At 56.2% G+C, this 26947-nt stretch overlaps 1 protein-coding gene across 3 annotated transcripts in view; it reads right to left on the bottom strand.

The window, feature by feature from the left end:
• SRL (sarcalumenin) overlaps positions 1-26947 on the bottom strand; it is a 37114-nt gene that overhangs the window by 9865 nt on the left and 302 nt on the right. Inside the window, exons 2-4 of one of the 3 annotated variants that reach the window (XM_006054868.4) lie at positions 3560-4507; positions 1706-1807; positions 496-591 (exon numbers count right to left, since the gene is read on the bottom strand). In XM_006054868.4, the coding sequence (XP_006054930.1) occupies positions 496-591; positions 1706-1807; positions 3560-4507 (1146 nt within the window). Of the gene's footprint in view, positions 1-495; positions 592-1705; positions 1808-3559; positions 4508-9989; positions 10302-26947 lie in introns of those variants that run through there. The other 2 variants (XM_044935594.2, XM_006054869.4) reach the window with 2 other exon arrangements.

Below are 26947 nucleotides of genomic sequence, written 5' to 3'. Positions count from 1 at the left end.
CAAACAAAGGAAGGACACCCTTGAGCATGGAAGCAGAGTGCTGTCTGGAAGCCCTGATGAGAAACCTTAGCCACATGCGTCTCTGAGGGTGGAGTCAGAGAGCCTGTCAGAGAGCCTGGAAATCAAGACAGGGATTTTTTTTTTTTCAACTTATACTATTTTGCACAGAAATTTTTTTTGGTTGCCAGTTTATCTTATTTTTAAAAAATTATTTTGAAAATCAATGTTTAAAAGAACCCAAACCCATGGGAAGTGGACAGGAGACAGAAGACTCGATCTGTAAGTGAATGAGGAGCCCCGTGGGGGCTGGAGCGCAGCAGTCAGGGCAGCTGGCATCTTTTGGAAACCCAAACTGCACTCATGGATCTCACGGAGGAGGAAACATAAATCCCTGTGTAGATCAAGGGGCACGCCTGCAGGGAAAGGCTGGCCCTTGTCACTGAGGTCTCCGCCCCTCCCCTCCTCGAGGGCTCAGGGGAGAGATGTGGCCGGTACCTGTGATCTCGTGCTGCCGAAGCTCGTTGTATTTGTAAGACTGCTCCAGGGGCTTGATGGACGAGTGGTAGATCTTTCGAAGCCGCTGCAGCACCACTGGGGGCAGAGAAGGGTGAAGGGTTAAGGGTCAGGCAGGGGCTTAGCAGCTGTGGCACTGTCTAGAAGGCATTCCCCCTACACACACCCCTGAAAGTCACCACAGCATTTTTGTTTTTTAACTTAGCCCTCTGGTCCTTCCCCTCAACAGTTCACAGCACCACCTCGGCCTGCAGCTACCTCGAGGTGCTGGAAACTCCAGCTCCTTCTCTCTGCCCCCTGCCACTACCTGCCTTAGGATCAGAGGCAAGCAGGCATGGCCACCCCAGCCCTGCACCCTCCACCGCATCCCTGATGCCCCTGGGAGGATTCAGACATCCCAAGTGTCTTCTTGGGAAGAATGTGGCTCCAGGGAGAAGCGGCTCGTGGGGTGAGGTGCAGGGAGGGACAAACTCGGAGCGCAAGGGTCAGGCTCTCCAGCTGCTCGTCAGTGGCCCATCTCCTGCTGTTGCCAGAGCAGACCCCAGCCTCACCCTGAGCTCTCACTGGCTCATCGATTAGGAGACAGAAAGCCCTGCCGACAGCCTTGGGTTATTATGAGGGTAAAATGGAATACTGAACACGAAAGGGCTTTATAAACTGTAAAAATTGAAGCCAGTGTGATGAACAACCTTTCCCCGGCCACGACTCGGATGCTGGCACCGTCAAAATGACCCTGATGCTGGGAAAGAGTGAGGGCAGGAGGAGAAGGGGGTGACAGAGGGTGAGATGGTTGGATGGCATCACCGACTCAATCAACATGAGCTTGAGCAAACTCCAGGAGTCAGTGAGGGACAGGGGACCCTGGCATGCTGCAGTCCATGGGGTCCCCAAGAGTGGGACATGACTGAGCAATTGAACAACAACAGTCCCCAGGTCGCAGCTCTGCCATGTGCTTCCCCAACCAGCCCCTCGGTTCGGATTGCCTTTCCTCCTCCCTGCCAACCCAGAGCCCTCCAGCTCACAAAGCCTCCTCCACGAAGAGAAAGCACTCCTCTCCCTTCAACTCCAGGGCTCTCCTCCTCCCCTGGCGTGTCTGCCAGCTTCAGCTACAGACTCAGAGGCTCTGCCTGGCCACTGGCCCCGGGGTTCTCCCAGCCCCACCCGGCCCCACCCAGCTCCTGCCTCTGGTTACCAGAGAAGTCATCAGCTGGCTTGTCCTCATTTAGCATCAGAGTTTTCTCGATGTGGGAGCGATCCCTCAGCGGGGCTTCCTCACTCACATCCTCCGCCTCTTCTGGGGAAAGAAGCAGAGATCGGGGGTTAGGGTAGAGCGAGGAGCCATTGGCTCTGGGGTCTCTCCAGTCAGGCAAGCTGGGGAGTGGGCAGAGTGGGGCAGGATCGCAAGCAAGTGCTGACCCGAGCCGGTCCAGGTTCAACTGCACGGAGTTCTGTCTCTAGGAGGGACTTTGAAAATCCAAACTCAACATCTGTGAAGCTCCACGATCCATTCTAGGTGTTCAGCAAATGTTGACTGAGCACCTACTATACACGCGCCAAGCACGGAGCACTGCACTGTGAATGCTGTGGTGCCCCAAACCGACCCAGCTCTGCCCACGTGGAGGTTTCCACAGTCTGCGGGGAGAGGGGGAGAAGTAACCTGGACAGCAATACAATTACAGGCATCGATGTGGCTTCGGGAGGAAAGAGTCCAGAAGCTGGGAGGGCCTAAGACGTGTGCCTATGACATCTTAGGTGGGGAAGTTGGAAAATTTCCTGAGGGGTGCCTGTGAGCTGAGATCCAGGACAAGGGAAGGAGTGGTTTATAGGAGACTGCCTTTCAGGTTCTAGGTGGACCACTGGCTTGGTCAAGTGAGCATTTCATCAGAAAGGGCTGCTACAGGCAGTCTTGGGGAGCAGAGGGGGAGTAGGGAGAGGGGGGAGGGAGTGGGGGTACACTGTTGCTTCTGACCGAACCAGAGGTGCCCGTGACCACTTGCGGCTCCCAGGGAGGGGTGCTCACATTCCTGGGCCTCTTAACATCACAGCCGTTTTTTGTTTGTTTGTTTTGTTTTGTTTTTATCCTAGGCTAACTGCACAAAGAATTTTAGGTGATGGAAGGAGCATGGACCTGGCCTGTGGGAACAAGGGGTGACCAGTTCCAGGAAGGATGGGAGCAGAGAATAATCAATGTGTCTCGACAGGATGATCCTTTCTGCAATCAGACCCAGATCTGGGAGGCCAGGGGAAGGGTCCCCCATTGCAAGTACCCAACCAGTGTGGAAATGAAGTTCTTGCAAGGAAACCTGCATCGGAAACTGAAGACTGACTCCAGTGCCTCCATCCTACAAGCCAATTCTGGGTCCAGGTCAGCGTACTCAGTGGATGAGGCCATGGCCAGCGCTGGACACACCTCTAATGCTGCCCAATAGCTTAGGTCCTGCCCACTTCCATCCCCCCACCCCGTCCCCTAGCCCGGAGAGTGGCTGCTGCAGCCACTCATCTGCAGGACAGACATCTGCTGGACGTTAGTGTCTCAGCCAGCCCAGTGTTTAAGGATCCTGACATGACCTAGTCTTCAAGGGGAGGTCCCAGGAGCTAGCCGACCAACGTGGTCCCCCAATGCCCCTCACACCCACCAGCCTGCCTTCGGCCTCAAATCCTGCCCGTGTCCCTTGTCCTTGGGGTTTAAGCACTGGTCTGTGTTAAAGGAGGGACTCTAACGGATAAGTTTCTGATGGCCTAACTCAGATGTAACCAGGTTCCTCTGGGCCCTCCAAGGTGCAGGCTCTCAGTGGGTCTCTCTGAAGTGGGGATAAGTGATTAAGGAACGGCCTGGAGGCACCCAGAGGGCCGGAAACCCCCATGGGGCCTATGCCCCACGACCCCCGCGGTTGGCTAAAGGCTCTCCCGCGCGCCCTGCGGGTCTCTGTCTGCTTCTACATACAAAACCTCCGGGAAAACTGCAGCCGCCAAAATGCCCGAAGCAGCCCCCTCCGTTGAGGTGCCGGGCCGGGGGGAGGTGGGCAGCCTCAGGACGCCCCCCTACCCTGTGGCCCCTCCTCCTTGGGCTCCTGCGCGTCGGCACCCTCGGGCGATTCTTCCGGGGACCCCTCCTCCCCGGGGCTCGCGCTTCCCGCTGCCGCGTGGTCTCCTTCCCCAGCTTCTTTCTCGGCTTCCTCCTCCTCCGAGGCGCCCCCGGCTTCTTCCGAACTAGCCCCGTCGCCGCTGTCCTCTTCGTCGCCGCTCTCCTCTTCGGATTCTTCATCCCCCTCTTCTTCAGAGGAGGCCTCGTCCGGGTGCTCTCGGGAGCCCTCCTCCTCTTCGCGCGCGGCAGCGTCTTCCGCGGCCGCGGCCGCGATGGAGCTGGGTTCCGCCTGGTCCTCCGTCCTCTGCGCGGCTTCTGCGTCCACATCCGCGGTTCCATCAGTCACTTCTGGCTCCAGACCGGGCCCTGGGCTGCCCTCCCCTCCTGTCTCGACCTCCTGGCTGGGAGAGTCCCCTGAGTCCTCAGGCTCTGGGGACCCCGCCGCTGCTTCCCCTAGCGCCTCCGCAGCTTCCTCGGGGACCTCGCCGCTCCCAGCCGGTCCCTCCGCCTCCTGTCCTGGACCCTCTCCGGAGCTGAGCTCCCGCGCCCCTTCCTCCTCCCCGGGCTCCTCCTCCCTTCCTGGAGGAAGGGCGCTCGCTGCTCCCGGCGGGCCCGCATCTTCCGCCCCGGGCCCCGCAGGTTCCCCGGGGGCAGCAGACTCGGAGGCCAAGGCGTTGGAGAGGCTGGCTTCGGGATCGGGATCGGAGCCCAGGCCGTCGGCGGCTGTCTTCTCCGAGCTCCCATCCTCCCCGCCTTCTGGGGGGTGAAGGAGCGGGCGCGTCTCTCCAGGGGCCGCCTCTGCCCGAAGCGCCCTTTCTTTCTCCTCTAGACTTGCGTCTCCGGCAGAGAAATGATTCTCCAGCAAATTGCCAACATCTTCCGTGCCACCCGAAGCGGAAACTTGCAGTTCTAGATGATCAGAACACGAGGGGTCAGTGTCAAGGGGTTGGCACGCGCTTTGCTTCTCACAACTCTAAAAACTCAGCCTGTCTCCCAGAGGCAGAGCGGTGCGGACCTGCGGGGACGGTGGGGCTCCTCCCTCCCTGGTCTTCGGAACCGCCCCGAGTGGCCGGCAGAGCGGGCGTGCCCCCTCCTGACCCGAGCCTGGGCTCTGAGCGAGCAGCTGACCCGCTCCAGCCCCGCCCCGGCATCCCGGGGGGATGGAAGCTGGGCGCCGCCCTTCCAGTCCTTCCTCAACCGTGCGGGCGGGCACGTGCAGCCTGGCTCGCCCCGCAGATCTTTCCAAGACAGGGCCGATGGGAACTGCCATCCCTGGTCAGTTCCTAGAGTCATTAAGCAGCGTGCTTTTTATACTGCTATCGGCAAAGGAGTGAAAACAGGTGCCTGCGGGCCAGGTCCTCTTGGGTTACGGGGCACAGCACTCTGGGGATTACTTATGGCTCTCAACCTTATTAAGTCACACATCCAACTCTGTCCTCTTAAGGGCAAGCATCTGCTGGCCTCTCTACCTTAGATTAGAGGGGACGTGTGGCAGGAGGAGATACCCATGGGGGCAGGCCTGGGCTTCTCGATGGCCTTCGCCAACCCCTTCCAAGGGGATTCCCTTCTAAGGGCTGAGGGCTTTAAGGGGAGAGCCAGGGGCACTGGGAGGGCAAAGCAGAGGGCAGGTAGGGGCCCAGAATGTGCCAGGAGCCTCTGTCAAGGGACGAGCGTGATGCATTTGGACAGTGGGGTCAGAAGAGGGTCTAGTCCTTCCGAGCCCTCCCACCCAGGTGGGGACGTATTTAAGGAGGAGCCCTGCAGAGCAGGACATCGCAGGCACAGGGGGATGAGGGCAAAGTGGGGGCCCTGCCTCAGGGTCGCTGAGACGCTCCTGGGTCTCCCTGGTTTCACAGGACTCTTTCTGAGGAAGGAGCATCCTGCCTCAGTGCCAGCTCAGCTCTGCCTCCCACAAAGAAAAGCCACTTCTTGGGAGTACCCACCCCCTTGTTCCCTGAAAGCTGGGGAAGCCTCTTAAGGGCCAGGCACAAATAGTTTCTCATTAATCCCCACAGACACAATCTGCTATCAAATTCAGAAGGATGGGAAGTTAGGGTGCCTTTCGTTATAAAGGAGCCCATATGTTGATGTAACACTCCCCCCACTCATGTTTGTGACCCCATTCACCTCCGTTATTACTATCAGCCAGATTTCAGAGCTGAAGGTCTAGAGTGAGTGTTTGATTTGCCCAAAACACCAGGTGGCTAGTGGGCAAGTGGAACCCAGAACTGCCCACTCCTTGTCCAGGCCTTCCATGCCATGCTATGTTGAGAGGAGCACATGGGAGCCCCTTCTGACTGGTACCTCTGCCTTCCCTGGATGCACCCACTCTGGCTCCTGGATTGCAGGCTGGGAACCTGCCTGACCCACCCCACCCCCAACCCCAGAAAGTGCTGTGAAGAGGTCCATGGGGGAGATTTGGGTACATTCATAATTCCTGGTCCCTTAGTTGGGGAGCTAACGCATTAAAATTTTCTTTCATTACCACCTGAATACCTGTAAGTCCTCATTCTTCTGCCTGAATCTCTTATCTGCCCTGCCCCCAACCTCTGGGGAAATAAAAATCTATGGCAGAAATTTGGTTTAACCCAAGAGCTTGACATGGAGAAGGCAAAGGCAACCCACTCCAATACTCTTGCCTGGAGGATCCCAGAGGACAGAGGACAGAGGAGCCTGGTGGGCTACAGTCCATGGGGTCGCAAAGAGTCGGACATGACTGAGTGACTTCCCTCTCACTTTTCACTTTCATGCATTGGAGAAGGAAATGGCAACCCACTCCAGTGTTCTTGCCTGGAGAATCCCAGGGATGGGGGAGCCTGGCGGGCTGCCATCTATGGGGTTGCAGAGAGTCGGACACAACTGAAGCGACTTAGCATCAAGAGACTGACAGGCCTTTGAGCAGCAAGATAGATACATAGATATCATATGAGATACATTTGGACAATTATTCAGGGTTCCAGGCAGTGCTTGAGCACTGGATGTATAAAACATGAACTTGATCTTACTCTATTTGCTTGCTTCTGTGAAACAAGTCTTACTCACCCCGATTTTACAGATGAGAGGACTGGAATCAGAGGCACTGAATGTCTTGCCCCCAACATCACACAGCTAGCAACTGGCTGGGGCCATTTAACTTCGGAACTGCAAAGGAGATTTTCTGATCCTGCAGCAGGGGTTCTCCCCCGCCCCCTTCCCCACCCCGCACCCCTCCCAACACTCCTCAGCCTGTGGTCCAGGCACCTGCAGCATCAGCATCACCTGGGAGAATCAGTAGAGATGCCAACTCTCAGGCCCCAGCCCAGAACCACTGACTCAGGATCACTAGTCAACCTGAGCCTATAAAACTGCCTCTAAACCCGTGGTTCTCGCCACTGTCTGTACGTGGAAACACCTGGCTCTTGATCCCACTCCTCTCCCCCTCCTTAAAGGTTCTCATTGAATTAATCAGTCCAGGGTGTAGCCCCAGCATCAGGACTGTAACCCCCTCCAAAAATTTAGCGGGGGTGATTCTACTCAGGGGCTTCCCTCATAACTCAGTTGGTAAAGAATCTGCCTGCAATGCAGGAGACGCTGGTTCAATTCCTGGGTCGGGAAGATTGGCTAGAGAATGGATAGGCTACCCACTCCAGTATTCTTGGGCTTCCCTTATGGCTCAGCTGGTAAAGAATCTGCCTGCAATGTGGGAGACCTGAGTTTGATCCCTGGGTTGGAAAGATCCTCTGCAGAAGGGAAATGCTACCCAGCCAAATAACCCTGACCCCAAGGCTTCTGCTCCTGGCCTCTCCACTCATGTGCCCACTGGAGGCTTCCAAATTAGATAGGTCACTAGGGCTTGGCAAATGACCTTGGAATAGCAGTGATCGGGGCTTCTCCTCTGGGGAGTCCAGCCTCTTTCAACAGGCCCCGTCACCCTCTGCTGTTAATGCTGTTGATGCTGGTGGTGATGATAATGAAGATGGTGATGATGGTGATGTTGCTAGTAATGGTGATGCTGGTGGTGATGCTGATAATGGTGATGGTGATGGTCATGATGGTGGTGGTACTGAGGATGATAATGGTGACTCTTGTCATTCAATCGCTAAGTCGTGCCTGACTCTTTGTGACCCCATGGACTGCAGCATGCCAGGCTTCCCTGTCCTTCACTGTCTCCCTGAGTTTGCTCAGATTCATGTCCATTGAGTTGGTGATGGCATCCATCCATCTCATCCTCTGTCATCGCCTTCTCCTCCTGCCCTCAATCTTTCCCAGCATCAGGGTCTTTTCCAGTGAGTCTGCTCTTCTCATCATGGTGACAGTGACATGATGGTGATGTGATAGTGTTGATGGTGGTGACGATACCAGGCTGAATGGACTCTGGGTCTGACTACCTGCAGCATTTCTGCTATTCTCACAACACCCTCTGGCCCAGTGGAGGTGGGAGGGCTGCATCATCTGAAGGGAGATAAGGAGCCCAGACTCTTGGGATACACATGACCTTTGCACTGCTGTGTATTTCCACACCTGGGCCCTAGACAGGAACTCAGGTGTGTGCATGTGTGTTTACTTATTTACATCCATACTCTTCCCTGGTTTTTATGACTTAGTGCCAAGCTTCCCCTACCCTTCCAGTGACAAAGAGCGAGGGTGATGACTTCATGCCCCATGATCTTCCTTCCCAGGCTAAAAATAACTTCTCTGAGAGAAAGTCTCTCAATGAAATAAGCTGTGCCATTGGGTCTCTAGAGCTCAAAGCCCAGGAAGCAGCTGTGCCATTGGGTACAATCTCTCCTCCTGGAAGCAGCTCAGAGGCTTAAAGAGCCTCTGGTTAAACTTAGTTCAATTCTGTGACATCAAACCACCCACCCTGACTTCCTTAAATTCTTGCGGAAGCCCCCCAGCGGCCCCGGAGGAGGGATGGGGGGCGCAGAGGACCCAGGACACCCTGGCCAGGTTGAGAGCCTGGTAAGATGGGTCTCAGTCTCTCCCAGGACATGCAGTACCGCACTGTTTGTGCTGCCGCCAAGGTAGCCGCCCAGGCCCCAGGCAAGCCGGGGTGCTAACGTCAGCGTATGCAAATAGCAAGCCCCTGGCTCAACCCTGGAAATCAAGGAAGGCCCCTGAGCCCGACAGGTGCCCCAGGGCAGAACACAGCATAAACTGGCTCCGTTTTCTCTCCTGACACCCTCTCTGTCATCAGCTTTCTCTGCGGGGGTCAGCTTCTCGGCTGCTCCCCTGCCCATAGCCTCAGTGGGGGCCCCAGGCTCAGTTCCTCTCTCCACTGCCAAACACCAGATTTTTTTTCCAGCTCCTAACTGTTCCCAAATGCTTTCACAGGGACTCAGATTACTGTGGAATTGCCCAGGGCCTTGGTGAGTTCATTACAGAGGAGGAAGCTCTGGCTGGGGGGAGGTTTAGAGACTTGCTCAAGGTGAGGGGTAGGGTTGGGACAGAGCCCAAGGTCATGGCCCTCAGTCTAGAGTTCTTTCTGCTCCCAGAGAACATGTCCCATGGGGTGCTAGGGTTCCATGGAAGGGTCTAGGGGGTGAGGGGAGATGAAGGAGCTAGGGTTCACCCACCCCCTTGGTACTTCCTGCCCAGCCAGCTCTCCTTGGGTCTGTCTGCCCTACTGCCTAAGGGGGGTGTGACAACCACTATTCTGCCTCCGCTGCCTTTTTCCTGAGAATTCCTCCTCTTGCTCATTTCCTCTAACAGCCCAAGAAGCCTCCCCAACAGCATCTTTTCACTTTGCTGATCAACATGCGCCTGGCAGGGAGCTAGAGGCCATCTGACCTTCATGCTGAATTTCAGGCTTCCCCTCAAATAGCTCTGTGTTCTTCTCCACCCCCCAGTGGTCCTCTGAAGCAGGGAAAGCAAGGATTATTAACTGATTATTCACTTCTCTGGAAAGGAGGAAGCAGACACAGGAAACTCCAGTGGGCTTGACAGGCCATCCAGGAATGGGCTAACATTCTCACCAAGGAACAACGCCCAAGATCTCTTGCCTGTGGCAAGTGGTACCCAAGCCCTGCAGGGCTTTCCCAACAAAGATGCCCTGTGTCCAGGGTTGGGTCAATGTGAATCCGGGTGTTTCACAAGGTGATTCTAACGAACACCTGCATGTGAGAAGCCCTGCTCCGGGTCACCCCCAAGTGTCAGAGAATCTGTCCTGAGGTTGGGACTGGACCTCAGGAGAAAAGAGATCATCACAGGTAAGATATACCATTACTCATACACCAGAATGCACATGCAGTAAAAAAAAAAAAAAAAAAAAAAGTCCCCGGGGGCACAATCCCTTTCCACTTCTACCTCCAGACACGTCTGCCCCCAGGAGCCAAGAATACTGGTCAGGGTGCCCAGGGAGTCCCCTGTCTTTCACTAGGCTTTCCTCTGCCCAGACACTTGGATGTCTCACCGGCGGTGCCTCAGGTACAGCAGAGAGCACTTCGGAGTTCACGTTCACGTTCACATGGCCGGGGCGGCAGGCTGACCCCTCTGCGTCCCTGCGCACTCCTGGACTGAGCAGATGGCAGCGGCCCCTCTGGCATCACATTTTTTCTCGACCTTATTTTACGGAGTAAATATTCGCCACTCGAGGCCCCTTGTTCCTTCGCTTCACAAATGAGACTTCAGATGGTTTACAGACGCTGATACTGGAAAGGAACTTAGGAGGGAAGTACCCACTTCCCCCTGGGGACCCTAAGGCCCTCTCCCTCGCCATTCTGTGGACACCCCCCTCAAGGGGCCCCGGCAGGCAGCCGTTCTCAGAAGGTTCTTTGGCTTCCTAGCCAAGCTCCTAAAGTCAAGGCTAATCCTGACAGGACAGCTTGTCCCAGGCTGGACTCTAGCCCCAAAATGATTCACCCAGGGCATGGGGCAGGATGACAAGGGCAGTGGCCAGTGGGAACCATGGGATAGGGGGTCAGAGGGGACCTCCTCACAGACCAACTGGTTTGATTTCACTGGTCAGGATCCTAGAACTCTGATAAATGATTATCCCAAGATCACAGGGCTAGTTAGGCTAGTCAGCAGTGAGCTGGTTCTGGGAACCAGCTCTGTACCAACTCCAAGTCTCATGCACTGTCCCTGTGCCTGGTTGCTCCCCACCAGCCTCGGAATGAGAAGGGGTGAGTGAACCTCAGAAGGACAGCGACTTCTCAGCCTGCCCTCTTCTTCCTTGCTTTGAAAACCATGCTCAAGACTTTAATACAATTGTTCTTAACCCATAAAGTCCAGAGACTCACAGAATAACTCCATCCCCATTCCCCACCCCTAATTCCCAGGAAGTCTCAGTTCAGGAGGTACACTGGGAAATTCGCCCAGGATTCCACAGCTGTGGTGTATACACTGATGCCCAGAGGATTCATGGATAAGGGTAAGCACTCACTTTCAAAAGGCAAGTACCTTTGGAAGAAGTGGGACATTAAGCCTTAAGCCCTGGGGGGTGACTGGACACTCCATGGAGCACACGGCTTTCCCTGCCTCGAGGGAGCACAGATCCTCGCAGGAGTCGTTGGCAATGCTTCCTCCGTTCAGAGGGGCCTAGCTGGGCGGGGGGGAAAGGCAGGGAGTAGGGACACAGGCTGGATTCTGAGACGGGCTGAGGTAGGCAGGTAGCCTCCCCCACCTCCACCTCCCCACCCAAAGAAACAACCTTCCTGGGAGCGTGATGACCACCTCTGGGAGGACTGATGGTCTAACTCTGGGGCACCGGACAAGGGGCGACCGACCGGGGGCCAGAGGAGAGTGGCTCCCGGAGGCCCCTGTCAGATGGATGCCTTGGGTTCAGCTCAGAGCTGTCCATTGTCGTGGGTTTGGCAGGTGGGGGAGCAAGGGCACAGACCCACCTCCTCCCCAGGCCGGGGAAGTAGGGGGAAGTCAGCTTGGTTCTTGAGCTAAGGAACTTGATCTGACACCTTCCTGGGCCACACCCTCATCTCAGGGCTTTCCTTTGCCACGAGACCCAGAGCCAGACTGATCCTTCTGGACTCAGTCAAAAGCCAGGAGAGCTGGGCTCTGCTCTTTGACGTCTTCCTCACCGCCCACGCGGTTAGTATATAGGCTGCCCCTCACTGACTTGCACCCAGCTCCTTCCCCCCATAAAACGCAGCAGGGAACGATACCTGCTCGGCCAACCTCTTCAGAGTATTTTAAACATCGGTGATGTTTAAAACACTCTACGGGGAATTCTTCAGCAGCCCAGCGGTTAGGACTTGGCACTTTCACTGCCGTGGGCCCAGGTTCAGGGAATTAAAAGCCCGAAAGTTGGTACAGAACCAAAAAAAAAAAAAAAAGCATTCTACAAATGTCAAGTATAATAATAATAATTTCCTAGAAGAGCAAAGATGCCAGATTGAATCCCAAGTTCACTGGGTAGGGCAAAACAGAACTGGCTTCGGATGAGAGCCACCCTGGCTCACTTGCACCCTACTCCTCTCAACCTCGTTTCTAAGCGGTCCATCCGTGGGCCAGGTGAGGTCTTTCTGCCCTGGGTCCTTCTCCCCCTTTTCCAGCTGGAAGCAGCTCAGAGAGGAGCTGTGGGTGTCCCTGCTCTCTGCGGTTCCCACTGGCGTGGGACAGGAACAAGGCTGAGCTACTGGCACGCTTGTGCCCAGACTTTGTCCTGCCGAGCCCCAGGCTAACTCTTGAGGTCACTGACTCCCACTTCCATGCAGCCCCGACTCACTCAGAAACTTCCACGACCATGCGCAGCTCCCCCTCTGTCCTCTGCCTCCCAGGCCCCTCCTGTCACTCCGAGGTGGCCCTGCGTTTCACCCCAACGCAAAGGCACGTGAGGGGTCACATCGGCATGAGGACAGGTGAAGGCCTTTCCCGCTCTGGGAAATGGCAGCACAGTGGGAGACAGGCCACTCGGGGGGCCCGAGCAGCCTCGACACCATCCCCCTGATCAGTGAGCACAGGGAGCATCAAGCCCTTCAGGAGCAACTCGGGCCTCGAGACACAGCTCTGGCTGCACCTGAGCTGGTTGAGGGCGGCTCCAGCTCCCGCTCAGCGGCACTTGGCAGCTCGGGGCGGGTGCCTCGCACACCGCTCTGCCCGGCCCAACCACAGCCGGCTGTCCCTTGGCCTGGGCGCCGCCAGCAGCCCCGCCCCCTGAGCAGCCCCAGGCCCTCTCCCGCCTGCTCGGGAGTGAGGCATCATCCTTAGCAGATCCCACCCTCAGGGGCCCCCCAGCCCTAGGTCCACTAGAGGAGACTGCAGAGGAAGGTCAAGCGAATAGGAGAAGCTGGGGCAGCAGCAACACAGGGGATACTCCACCCTATGGACCCTTCCAGAACAGCCACTGCCCACAGCCATGATGCCAGATCCTCTGCCTTTTCTCCCAAAGGGCTTCCCCAAATTCGAGACTGGCAGGTTCTACCTCTGAATCTTTATGTTCATGGCCCCCGAGCTCATCTCGTTGTTCAGCCTTAGAGTGGTTTTCCTATTACAGCCTTGTTGAACTAAAAGGAAACTTAGGAATTCTCTAACCCAGCTCTTTCATTTCACAGATGAGGAGACTGAGGCCCAGAGACCAAAAAGAACCTGCCTGTATGTTGCCAAGCCCCTTGGGGCAAAGCCAGATGTAAAGGGATGGCTCCTAGGCTTCTAGCTCTGGCCTTTCAGGAAGGCTCCAAATAGTAATGGTGTTCTTGTTAACCTGATATTTCCAACCCCTTACACCCAAGTCTTACCCCGTCCCTGGGGCCCGGTGTTCCTGGGATCACCCATCCGTTCCCCTATAAAGTGCAGCCTCCCAGAAAGAGCCAGGGGAGGGCGCTGATATCAGGCTGGGCCCCTGAGCACAAATCTGGACACATACTTGGAGAAGACCTGGGGTCACAGAGGAAGGGCAGAAGACCACCTCCCACCCGCTGCTCCTTGAACTGCACCAACCCCCAAAGCCTCCAGAGCATTGATCAATTGGTAATGGATGGTTACCAGAGCAGGCAACCATCTGTTACCCTCAGTCATAGCTCCAGAGCTTGGACTCCATAGACAAAGATGTCTGGAACACCTAGGCTGCTCTCTGGTGGAACGTTCTGGAAATCCACATCTCCTCTGGAAGTAGACTTGTTTCCCGTTTGTAGCCTCAGACACGTGGGCCACACTTTCCCAGGAAGCCAGGGTCTGGCTCCCTCTCAGGACCTCCCCACTCTGGGGAGGAATCATGAAGGCAGTTAAACCTGAGAGCAGCTTCCTTCCCATGTGAACCCAGTGTCACTGAGGACCCAGGTACTCCTTCTCATCTCTTCAAACACTAAAACCCCAGACAGGGCTCTGATCGTGCAGGAACCTCTTCTTCCTCTGGTACCTGGTGGCCATGCAGAGGGCCAGGGCCAGTCACCGATTCCTTAGTTCTCGGGTCTCCCCTGGGGAGGGGAAGGTTAAAGCCAAGGGCAGGACAGAGGGCGGGGCAAGAGCGAGTGGACATTCCGCACACACTGTCCCCAGGGTGACCCTTCCTGGTCATTGCTGCCAGCCAGACTCCACCAGACTGCACTTGAGGATCCAGCAGGCCACCTGCCCAGGGGGCCACCCACCCCCGCCGGACAAGACTTCCAAGTCCCTGCACAAAACCTGAACCTGGTCTTGTATTCCTTTCCTGAAGCTAGTGTAACAAAGTCCTGCAACCTGGTGGCTTAAAGCAACAGAAACGTATTCCCTCATGGTTCTGGGGCCAGAAGTCCAATATCAAGGGGCCCTGTTTCCCCAAGGTTCTAGGAGTGGTGCCTTCCTGTCCTCCAGTTTGGACGGCTCTCAACAGCCCTTGGCTCATCAGTGGGCATCTCCAGTCTCGCCTGCCTTGCCCTGTGTCAATCATGGCCTGTTCCCCCTGCCTCCATTCTTTGTCTCTCCTCCTCTTCCTCTCAGGACACCAGTCACACGAGCTTACTACATCTGCAACAAGCCCATTTCCAAAAGTGGCCGCCCTCTGAGATGCTGAGGTTAGGATTTCAGCATATCTTTTTGGGAGACACGACCTAACCTGTGATGGGTCTGCCGACAGCCAGGCTACCGTGCGCCCGGAACGCTTTCTGCTTCCCACAGATCTGGCCGCAGGATTTCGGGTCAGCCTCCCCAACACCAGTCGGTTCCTCTCTCCCCGCTCCCCAGTGCTGCCTGGCTAATTCCAGCTCCCGTTTCAGACTTCAGCTTCGAGGCCGAACCCCTGGGACACATCCCTGGACTTGGTACTGAGGGGCTTCTGCTCTGTGTCCCCACAGCGCCTGTCAGCCAATGTGACAGCCTTTTTTTTTTTTTTTACTACACCAGGTGTTAACTGCAGCATAAGGGATCTTTTGTTGCAGCATGTGAATCCTTAGTGGTGGCTTGCAGAATCTAGTTCCCTGACCAGGGATCAAACCAACACACCCTGCACAGCAAGAGTGAAGTCTCGACAACGGGACTAGCAGTGAAGTCCAGAGTCTGCTTTTTTAACGAGCACCCAGGTGATTCTCACACATGCTAGAATCTGAGAATCACTGTCCTTGGGCCTTGACCTTGGCAGTCAACCTATACCCATCTTCCCAGGAACCTACTGGGTGCAAAGTGTGGACCAGGCCTGCCCCTTGTTCTGCTCCCAGCCAACAGCCCTTCTAAAATGACGCTGATGGTTGCCCATTTCTGTGAATACACTAAAAACTATTGAATTGTGCACTTAATTGGGTAAATTGTATTACACGTGAATTATTATCTCTCAAGAAAGCTGTTTAAAAAATAAAGCATCTACAATTCTTTTCCTTCTCCAAAACTTTAGTTGAACCTGTGGTCTACTTTCAAAATCTCTCAATCTGTTTCCCTCCCACCAGCCCTGCCCCCCTGCCCCACCCACCCAGCAGCCCAGGACCCAGGTAGGCAGGCACTGCCCTCTCTCACCTGGATTATGGAACAGCCCCTCCCTGAGCCCTATGCCCTCCTCTGCACACACCCTCCGAGCCCTGTTCCCCATCACCCATTTCTGTCTCTTTGCTTTGCTCTTCTGGGAGCGCCAGGCCCCCCCTTGCCTCCCTATGCTGTGCTTTCAACTGCGGAATGCTCCCCTCACTGCCTGGCTATCTCCCATCCTCCCCTGAGTCCTGGCTCCTTGTCACCTTCTCCGTGAGGTCTCCCTGGCCACCCTGCTGAGGCTGCCTCCCAACCCTCTGTCCCCTCTTTTCATCCTAGTCTCTCTTTCTCCACTGTACCTATAAATGTCTAAAAGACTAGATAAGTTGCTTATCTGACTGCCTGTCTACCAGAGATTGTATGTCCTGGCATCTAGAACAGCCATCGGATGGATGGATGGATGGATGGACAGACAGATGAATGGATGGATGCATGCATGCATGGATGGGTGGATGGGAGGAGAGGATAGGTGAATGGTGACAAAATGTAAGGCCTTCCCACAAATCAGAAAGTTCAAAGTTCCAGAAGAGAGGAATTCAGAACCAGGATTCAGAACCAGAGAAGCACCCATGGGTGGAGGCACTTAACTGGCCTATTATTTTGTGATCAAAGGGTCCTAGGAGTAGCTGCCAATGTGGATTCCTGAATATAAAGATCCTCCCCTCAAAGACAGAGCAGGTAATTGGAGGGAGTAGCAGGCAGGGAGAGAGAAATTTCGTTCTGGTAGCGGAGTCTCAGCGCCAGACAGGGATGTGGACCCCAGGAGCTCGTTGCAGGAGCTCCTGGGGTAGGGGTAGTGCATTTGGGTGTAAACTGGATTCACTAGTGAGCATTTCTGGAAAGGGGAGGGGACCCTGGAGACTTGCCCCCCACCTCTTCGTCCCTCCAGAGCCAGGACAAACCACAGAGCTACAGCCACCAGCTTCCAGAGCTGGCTGACACCCCAGTCTCTGGGTTGGGGACCCCTAACTCCACCCTGAGGAGCCCCAGATACATTGCAGCTGGGGGCTCTTTCCGGCGAGGGGAGCATAGGAGGCTGAGAAGTGAACCCCTCACAGATGGTGGTGGAGGGTCACCCAGACGTTCCTTCTGCATGTGATATCTGCTGAGTATTAGGAGGGCCCCCCATCCTGCTCCTCTCTGGCCACCCCCCCGCAGGAGACAGTGCAGAGCTGGGCACAGGCACTCCCGGGGGAGTTTGCTGGTTCTCAGTTCTTGCTGCCTCTCTCCATCACACGACGGGCCACCAGGAACCAGACCCCTGCCCTCCAGATGTGCCAATTCCAACTCACTCTGTACCTGGACACACGTGACCAACCACAGGGAGCTGGAAAATCTTCCCCACGATCCTCCCCAGGACCACCACTAGGCGAGTAAAATTCCTAAAATTCCCTATCCCTGGCCAGCTGTCCATCCATTCATTCAACACACTCACCCTGGGAGTGTCTGCAGAGTTCCATATTAGCCTTTGGGGACAACTGTGTGGGCTGTGGGGCCGGAGAGGGGACCAAGGAAACAGGTGTGACAACCTGGGAGACAGACGAGAACTGCTCAGAGCCAGCAACGAGGGAACTTCTGGTGGTCCAGTGGGTAAGACTCTGTGCTCCCAATGCAAGAGGGCCTGGGTTCAATCCCTGGTCAGGAAACAAGAAGATCCTGAATGGCGCAACTAAGAGTTCCCATGCCACAATCAAAGATCCTGAGTGCTGCAGTGAAGACTGAAGACCCTGTGTGACCCAGCTAAGACCTGGTGCAGCTATTAATAAACAAATAAATAAATAAATAACAAAAAGAGAGAGTGTTCCGTCTAGAATCTCAGGATATGACATTATTTGGAAATAAGGTCTGTGAAGAGGTGATTAGTCAAGATAAGTTCATATGGGATTAGAGTGGACCCTGAGTCCAAGACTTCTGTCCTTATAAGAGGGGGAGGAGACACACAAAGAAGAGGCCATGTGAGGACACAGGCAGAGATCAGAGAGACGCACCCAGTAGCCAAGGAAGGCCTAGGCCTGCTGGACCCGCCAGAAGCTGGAAGAGGCAGGAAGGAATCTCACCTGGAGCCTCTGGGGGAGCGCGCCCTGCCCACCCCTCGACTTCGGACTTCCAGCCTGCTGACTGGGAGAAACTGAATTTCTGTTTTTTGATGTACATTACCACATGTGGAGGGGCTTCTCCGGTGGCAGCAGTAAAGGATCCACCTGCAATGCAGGAGATGCAGGAGACACGGGTTCGATCCCTGGGCCGGGAAGATCCCCTAGAGGAGGGCATGGCAACCCATTCCAGTATTCTTGCCTGGAGAATCTCATGGACAGAGGAGCCTGGTGGGCTACAGTCCACAGGGTCAAAAAGAGTTGGACATGACTGAAGCAACGCAGCGCACACATGCACACATGCACCATGTGTGAAATGGACAGCCGGCGGGAATTTGTAGTATGACTCAGGAAACTCAAACCGGGACTCTGTCGCAACCTGGAGGGCTGGGATGACGTGGGAGGTGGGAGGGAGGCTCAGGAGGGAGGGGGCATATGTATACCTGTGGCTGATTCATGTTGATGTATGGCAGAAACCAGCACAATACTGCAAAACAATTATCCTTCAATTAAAACAAATTCTCTCTTGTTTGAAGTCACTTAGTTTGAGGTCATTTGTTACAGCAGCCCAGGAAAATAATACAGGAACCAACACCCGAGCCGGCCCTACGAAAGCCTCCCAGCCCCCGCTGAGGCTATGCTGGTCGTGCTCCTCAGCCCCGGGGCCCCGTCCCTGCTCCCACTTACTCTGCAAGCTCTGGCCATTTATTTTTAGCCCCGATTACACCTGCCTTATATGGCTCCCTGCTCCTATCACCAACAGGGACGGCCTGCCCTCCCAGTCTGTAAGCTCGTGGAGGACAGAATCCAAGGATATCTGCAGCGCCGAGAAGGGGCAGCTGTGCTGATGATGAGATCCTCAGAGTCGCTCGCGTTTCATGATATTCGAGGAAACCAGAGGCAGGTGTCAAACTACAGGAATACTGTTCGCAGTGAGAGCCTGTAATCGCTGTCACAGCCCTTCTAACCTTAAAAAGTATCTGAGATCGAAAACCATCCTAAGCATCCGATAGCCACTTTCTTATTTTAGTCGCAAAACAACCCCATGCTGTAAATAGGGCGAGTATTATTCCACTCTACGGGCAGAGCCAACAGGTGCTGAGGTGGTAAGGGGCTCACTGGTGAACTGTGATGATGCCAGGGCTTGCTCTGTCCTCGAGTCTCAGAGTGCATGCCGCCCCCGCCCCCTGGTATCCTCATGGGCAGCCTCAGGGGAGGGAGGTCTGGGTGGAGAGGACATCGGCCTACCTACCTACTCCGAAACGAAACTGAGGCAGGAAGAAACAGGAGAAAGAGGTGGATTCGCCGCTGGCCTTCTGTTCCTGGGACCCCTGGGACCCAGGCTTCATGTTTTGGGAGCCTGAGGCCGGGTTGGGCTCCCCCAGGCCACTGCGAGAGCTGTGACCCCTCCCCGATGTTTCCAGACCCCTTCCTAGGTCCCAGGGAATGTTCCTGGTGTCTTCAATCTCCTGGGATAAGCTAGAGAAATAAATGGTCTTCTATTGCCTGACCCTTGATTAATAAAGCATAGGAGGAAGTTCGGGGAAAAGCAAGTAACCAGCAATGGCTGGAAGTGTCTCTGGGGGGGCGGTGCGGGTATACAGGGCGGGCACCCATGGAATCAGAGGCACTTTGGGGACCTAGAGATCAAGGCAATGGCTTTGTATTAACCTGTTGCCATCTAGGGAAAACTCTATGGGAGGCAACTGCGCTGGCTGAGGTCCTAACTGAATGGCCACTTGGAGGAGAACCAGGGGCCGCAGGTTTGGCAGCGGCCTGAAGCAGGGAGGGAGGGAGGGCAGGGGCTCCAACACCCCAGGGCTCCCCTTGGCCTGGTTCTGGGCAGGGCTCCCGGTGCAACCCACTTCCCACAGGCCCCAAACTCCAGGCCAGACTTTGCCTGCACCTGTATGAGCTCAGAATGCAGTCCCTGCTCTAGAAGGATCCAAAAATATGTGAGAGGGAAGGGAAGGAGAGGAGCTTACTGGAAGGGGAGGGGCTACAGCATGCTGAGGGCTTAGGGAGACAGTGGCTTGGCTCAGCATTCAAGGCCCTTTCCAGCGGGCTCCAGCCCATCAGGGTGGTCTGGTCTCCCTCAACGGGAGACCCACGTTCGAGCCAGAGCTCTTCTCATCCCGTTTCTGCCAGCACCACGGTCCGAGCTTTCCCGCTCCCGGCTCTGATCCCCAGCTCCAGATGCTCCCCTACCCCGCCCCGTCTCTGCTTACACGAGTCACCTTTCATCATTCATCAGACATTGCCAAGCACCTCCAGTGAGCCAAGCGCTGTGCTACGCATCGGCGATGAGGCGGTGAGCAAGTTAAACAAATGCTCAGCCCCGTCCTCTTGTAGCTGACCCAGTGCAAAACCCTGCCCTTCCGTGAGGCCAGACCTCCAGCCCTCCTCTGAACTCCAAACAGAGCTGCCCAGAGCATTAGTTACATCTTTTTTTCAGTGCCTGTCATCTCCCCAAATAGAAGGCAGCGCCTCAGGGCAGGGGCATAACCGGTTCCTGCCAGCACAGTGCGGCCAGCCCGGACGTCACAGTGGGCATGGCCTGGCCTCAGGGCTAGAGAGCTGGGCCTTTCCGAGAGGGACCCTGCTTGCCTAATCGGTCCTGCCTCGCTCCTTGAGCCTCCACCCTGTGTGATTACCCAGCCCTGCCCTTCCTTCCCTCTTCCTGCCATGTCTGAATCCACGTTGCACCCTCATGCCTCTTGATCACATACTGCCCATCACCCCGAGTCACGTGTCCATCCTGATTCCCGAGGCAGGGCTACATTGCCTGTTTCTTTAGGGAGCTGTGCTGAACCCTCCTCCCCAGGGTTGGCCACACAGTCTGCACTCGTCCTTTGCCCTTGGGCACTCTGAGCTGACAGAGGACTAGAGGTCAAGGGCCCTCAAGGTTGTGGAAGACAAGGACCCCAAGGGCCAGAGGAGAAAAGCCTCTTCTCATCACTTAACAGCCTTGCCATGATCATGGGGAGCCTGCCCCACTGGGCCAACGTCCCACCCGAAATCCTTCTGGGTCACGACTTGGGAACTGGACAGAGCAACAGCGACTGTGCCTTCCTATGGTCCCAACGACGTGGTCCCAGGAAGCACAGGCTCCTGGGATGGCACCAGGCAGGAGCTGCCTGCCAGCCCCACGGTCTCATGGGCTTCAGAACTGGGCACACCCACCACCAGCCTCGGGCTTCCCAGGCAGCTCAGCAGTAAAGAATTTGCCGGCCAGTGCAGGAGACCCAGGAGACATGGGTTCAATCCCTGAGTCTGGAAGATCTCCTAGAGGAGGAAATGGCAACTCACTCCAGTACGCTTGCCTGGGAGATCCCAAGGACAGAGGAACCGGACAGAGGAGACTGGTGGGCTACAGTCCCTGGGGTTGCAAAGAGTCGGACACGACTCAGCAACTAAACAATGACACCAGCCTTCCCTGCACACCAGCAGGGAAGAGCTGGAGGGTGGAAGAGGCAGATGCTCTAGGCCCTGCCAGGGGTGTGAATGGCGGACCTGACAGCTCAGGCATTTTAAGAGCAGACTCCACCGCCCCAGCCCCTCACCCTGAGGACTGGCGGCTCAGGAAAGGCTGACCTGGAGGTCTCTGAGGGGACAAGGAAGTGACAGGGGCAAGCATCTGCCCACGCCAGAGGGGTGCCTGGGACCTTGACTCTGAACAAATCCGTCTTCGTGGCTGGAGAGGGATGAGGCTGAAACCAAATGGGATGGGATGTCCCTGAGCCCCGAGAAAGATACATCCCAGGTAACACAGACCAGGAAACAAATGTCTCCAGAAACTCAGCACAGATGAAAACTGACCCATCCCATTGCTGAATTACGCCACCCCCTTTACCTCCTGCTGACTACAGCAAGGCTGGGGGTGAGCAGCGGGTGAGTTTTTTAACCGCAGAGCAAGTCCTACAGCTGTGGCCACCGTGGCTCCAGTCCACTCCCTGTCTCCCTCCTTCAGGGTCAGGTAGAGGAAGCCCTGCTCTACAGCTCAGGACTGGGGACTATCTATTGCCTCAACACCATGACTAGGGACTTAGGGTAAGACCTTGCCCACCAAAGCAATGAGAAATTCCATGTTAGAGATGCATTTGTTGAGCTAAAATCTTCTGACTCCTTTCAAACAAAAAGTGACTTGGGAAAGTGACAGTTTAAGTGTTGAGCCATTAGCCTTTGCTGGAATGAGTTTCAGGGCACGTCTCATGGGGACAAAGCAAGGCCAGTGTCCGGGGAGAGAAGGGAACCTCCAAGGAGAGAAGGAAATGGACAGGGCAGAGGCAGGCGCTGAAGCCATGTGTCTGAGTCTAGAAGGCCCCTGAGAAGGCAGGTGAGGAAGGTGTGGGGGTTTCTGAGGGCCCTGGCCGCCCGGAGCAGATCCTGAATTCCCTCAGCCTGAAATGAGTCTTGCCGATGGGCCAGGGAGCTGCGGAGGGAGGCCTTGTAGCCACCTGGAAAACACCCAGAGGAAACCTGAGCCTGGCTACCTCTGGGCCCCGTGCCCTGCACCATGCCCTGCGCCAGCTTCCACCAAAGTAATGGTCCCTGCAGAGCCGAACACAAGTGCTTCCTGGGATCAGGTCGGTGCATGTCTGCAGAATGAACACCTTGGGACAGAGCTTGGGGTCGGGTTTTGCCCCCTTCTCTGCAGCATCTGAAGGCTCAAGAAGGCTGGTTCACCAACAGCGAGAGACCAGCGTTTGCTGTGATGAAAATGCTGATTCACTGGTCACCTCCTGGCCTCATCTCAGCTGGACTGGAGACCAGATTCTGGTCTGGCCCTGCTGTTCGATCCCACGCATCTCAGGACAACCGGCCTCCTTTTCTACCTCAAGGGGTTCTTGTACAGCTCTGGCTGGTTCTTCCCCTCCACGGCCTTCTCCCCGCTCTGTAGCAATCCTGTTGTAGACCAGGATCCTCACTTCCTCATTGAACTCCCTGGTGGGCACAGACACTGCTGAGTGAACTCGAGTGCACGGGGGATCCCTCTGAGATCCCCCCTCAAACCCCCTCGGACCTGTCCACCTCGCTCTCAAACTCTGACGTCCACCCTATGCCCCATGATCATCAGCCCTTCCTGCTCCTCTGCATCCTCCCCGTCGGCCCAGGAACACACTGCCTCCTCTGCAGACTCAGCCACCCCACCTCCTCTCACTGTCCTCTAGCTCTCGTAGACTTAATATTGAAAGTCTCTCCCAGTGAACATGCCTCTGCGTCCTCACTGAGTGACCGGTCCGCAGCCTCCTGGTGTCCAAGCCAAGGCCTCACTTTCCCTGGCCTCTCCTCAGGATTCACAGCCTCTGCAGGAAGCACCCTGTCCTCTGCTGCCAGGTCACGCCTCTGCCTGGATCTCGTCCCATCTTCCTGAAATCCATTTATCTTCCTCCTCTTCCTACTCCCCAGGGACTGGTCCTGGACTCTCTTCTTTTTCTCTCTCTGCAGCAGTGTCCTCAGGGATCTCACAGCCTCGCCCTCATCTTTACCCAAATGAGCCTCATTTCTGGATCCCCAGACCCGACCTTCCTCCGAAGCTAACCGTCTGCGTCCAGGCGTTCCCCCAGGATCCAGAATTCACGATGATTTCAGATGACCTTTTAAAATCAGTTATTTTACGATCCTAGTCTTTTCTTATTTTTCTGGCAAGGTGCTGCCTGCTGTGGCCTACACGAAACCCTTGGGGGCTCCTTCCTGCCCAGCTTGCTGGGCCAAGGAGTCCCTCAGATTATTCCCCAGCATCTGTGGGGCCTGCCCTCCAGTCCATCTCTCTCCCTTGCCAGAGTACACATCATCCCAGCTCGGTTTACTCCTCCCTACAAACAACTGCCAGACGTACTTTTCCAAACCACGCCCCCCCAACCCCGTGGTTTACCTGCCACCCACAGAGCAAAGCCCCCTCCTCAGCCCAGCACCCCTCACACTCTGGCCCCAACCCAGCCTCCCGGACTCCCCACAAACCCCACCTCACCCTTCCTCCCCGTGACCCTCCTGGGTCTTGCCTGAGCCCCACCTTCCCTGCTGCATGAATGTGCTCATCCCTGCTTTTCCTCAGCATTCTCTTCTGAACCCTATGCTTCTCAAGGCCCATCTCAGATCTTCCCCTCACCTGGAAGACGTTTCCTGATCCACTCAGATCTACTTCCGTCCATCCCGCCCCATTTACCTGGACCTCCCTGAGGACACGCGTGTGTCTTCTTTGTGTGTGCACAGCCACAAGGGGGACACCCTATCTCCCCCAGCCCCAGACTATAAGCGTGCCAAAGACAGAATGCCTATCTGCGTTCCCTTGGCCCCACACCTGCGAATCAGCAGGTACACACTAAGTCCGGGATGAATTAAGGAAGGTGTCTGAGTGAAAGTGCTTTGCATCCTCGAGCAGTATTTAAACAGAAGGGATGGTGAGTCTGGCTTTAGATTGGATTTGGAGTAGAGGGGTGCACCCCATAGTGGCAGACCCCATCCACGGCCCCCTCTTCCAGCCACACCCCTCCTTCCAGGCCAGAAGGCATCGTATCTGTGCCCTATCTTGATCCCTCAGGCCATATCAACGGAGGAACGGTCGTCTTCCTCCTGAGTCCACAGGGATCAGGCTCCTTCCTGGCCACCACACCTGAGTGAGTGCCCAAAGGCCAGGTGGATGCAGCCAGCCTCACCGGACCCCTCTCTGTCCAGGATTCCAGCTCTGGCCTTTGAGCTAGCTGTGTGAGTTTCACTGCCACACCCACATGGGAGGCAAAGCCCGCATTTCCCAAACCTTGGATCCACAGGCCACCAGGCTCAGTGCCCACATCTGGGGGCTGCATCCACTGAGCAGATCCAGACTAGCACCTCATGCACCCAATGTGGAAGTGGACCACCTGCTCCTCACGGCTCGTCTGGCAGCACCAAGCCAGGAGCTGGGGACCTCGCTGGGGACACAGCTTGCAGTGGAGGGGGAACATGCTGGAAAGGCTTCTGGGGTCTACTCCTTCCCCAGGATCCCCCAGCTCGAGCCCTCCCCAACAGTTGGATCATGGAACCTGGGCTACCCTGCTGAGGGGCTGTGAAAACCACTTCCTTCTGGGTGGGAGAGGAAATGTCACGAAGGGGTTCCTAAGAGACCCCCATTGCTCTTGGAGGGCCTTGGGAGCCCCAGCACGCACCAACCTCTTGCCATTGGGATGGCAGAGTGGGGCCAGAGCAGACGGGGTGAGTTTGCAAACCAGGGCTGGGCTGGAGGAAGCAGAGGAGCAGACTCAGACACCCTGTCGTCCCTCAATCGTTGCCTCTAACAGGTAACAGGAAGCAAGGCTGTCCTGAATTCAGCCTAACAAACACCAGCCATTTAAGCCCAAAGAAATGTTTTCCCAGCACCCCCATTCCAACATACTCTCTGGGGAGTCAAAGTTCAAAGGCATTGGTCTTGCCCTGTATCCCAAGGCAGCCATGCGTGGCCCCACACCCACAGGCAGAGGAACTGGGGTGTCCAAGGAGGACTGGGGTGTCCAAGAAGGACTGCAGAGAGAAGGGCCAAAGGAGGCCAGGAACTCCCGGGTGGGCTGAGACCGGCCCTGGCCCGGCATGCCTGCCGCGGACTCGCTGTCTGACCTTGACCACGGTTCTTTCCTCTGGTTTTTGCTCCCTCACCTGGACCATGAGCAGACTGAGTAAACCCTCTTGGGGCTGTTTTCCTCTGTCCTTGAGCAGGCTTGACCCCAGGCCAGGTCCCCAAGACAAAGAGGAGGACGCTGGCGGTTACAAAGGACTGGGGCGGACTGGGGGTCGGGGAGGCTGTGGAGCCCATCACCCTGGTGCAGAGGACCACGGGAGCAAGGACGGCAAATAAGAAGGAAGGGCGGCTCTGCAGGGTCCCCCCAGGAAGCAGGAAGGGGGCCTGCCTCCAGGGACGGGTAAGCAACACGCGGATGGAAATGAGGATTCAGCACAGGGGTGGGAAGTTCAGGAGCAAAGCTGTGTCTGTGGGCATGGTGGCATTTACTGGTAGCATATTCTACAGGCAAGTCAACCGGTAGAAAAGATTGTCACTATGGGGTGGGGGAAGCCATTCATGGAATCCCCTACCCCGGATCATAGGAGGAAGCCATCTGGGGTTTATAATCTGCAACTGGGGGTTAGGAAGCCCACCACTGTGAAGAACACACAGCACAAGCCATGAGCATGGGGAGGAGGGCGGGGACCCCGCACACGAGTGGCCAGGCCAGGGCCAGTGGGGGTGCTCACTGCAGAGTCCAGGAAGGAAAGGACTGCAAAGAAAGGATCTTTGCAGAAAGCACCTGCCTGCCTCCTTTCCCAGTGGCGAGGTCCCCCAACAGGGCCTGTGGGACATTCCAGATGTCCAGTTCCCTTGGTGGGAGGAAAGATAAAGGATGTCCCTAAAAGGCTAAAAGTTCCTGGGGCGCCGGCGTGGAAGCTGCGGAGCTGGCAGCTGGGGCTGGGCGGTGCAGGGGAGAGGTCGGCAGTGGCTCCCGGGCTCAGGCTCCGATTACACGACTGTTTCCATACTTAGCTGCCTGACAGCCGCTTGGAATCCTTGCCACCCCAGCCACTGCAGCCCCACGGAGCCCAAATTAAACTCAAGGGCAGACAAGGGCAGGGCCCAGTGGCACATGCGAGGCCGGAGCCCCCCGCCTCGGTCTCCAGCCCTCGAGGGACTGGCTTCTGCTCCTGCCTGCCATGGGCTCCCCGGTCTGGGTCTAAGAGCTCAAGAAAGAGAACCCCCAAGGCCCCACGGTCCCCAGCGCAGATGAAGCCTACAGTCATCATGAAAAGGCAAAGCGGAACTCCTGTACTCCTGGGGGGTCCCCAGGGCACCCCTGAAGCACCTTGGAAGGGCATTCAGCCCCAAGAGTCTTGGGAACAGAGGTGGCAAAATGCTCTGGTACTCCCCTCCACACCTATAAATAACCCCTATGCTGTAACCGGAGCCACCGCCTCTGCCACACAAAGTGCTGAGATGTCACAGGAAAACCACGGCACACAGGCCCCAGCCCCCTTCCAGTGAAGCCCCCAGCCTAGCCCAGCTCCACTCCAGACTGGGTCCCGGCCCTCCTCTAAACTGCCCAATTTGGTTTCCAGCTCTTCGCTCCAATCCCACCCCAAACTGAGCCCCTCTCTGTCCCATTGTTTCCAAGCCGTGCCCCCCACCCGCCCTCACCCATGCAAAGCCAGGCACCCCTCCATCTCCACCAGGTGGGAGGGTCAACTCAGTGACCTCCAGGGGTTCCCTCCACCTCCACGAGCAGGGTCCTCTGTCCGCCTAGGAGGCTCTAGTCTTGACTCTTGGGGTCTTCTTCCCCTACCATCTACCGGCCAGCCCTTCTCCCCAGCCCCCTGCTCAGGCCTTGCACCTGCCTGCACCTCTCAGGTCACGGCTTCCGCTACCTCTGGC

Source organism: Bubalus bubalis, chromosome 24 (genome assembly GCF_019923935.1).
Source record: "Bubalus bubalis isolate 160015118507 breed Murrah chromosome 24, NDDB_SH_1, whole genome shotgun sequence".
In the NCBI taxonomy this organism is placed as follows: domain Eukaryota; kingdom Metazoa; phylum Chordata; class Mammalia; order Artiodactyla; family Bovidae; genus Bubalus; species Bubalus bubalis.
The sequence above is the reverse complement of the archived record's forward strand: the minus strand, read 5'-3'. Positions and strand labels throughout refer to the sequence as shown.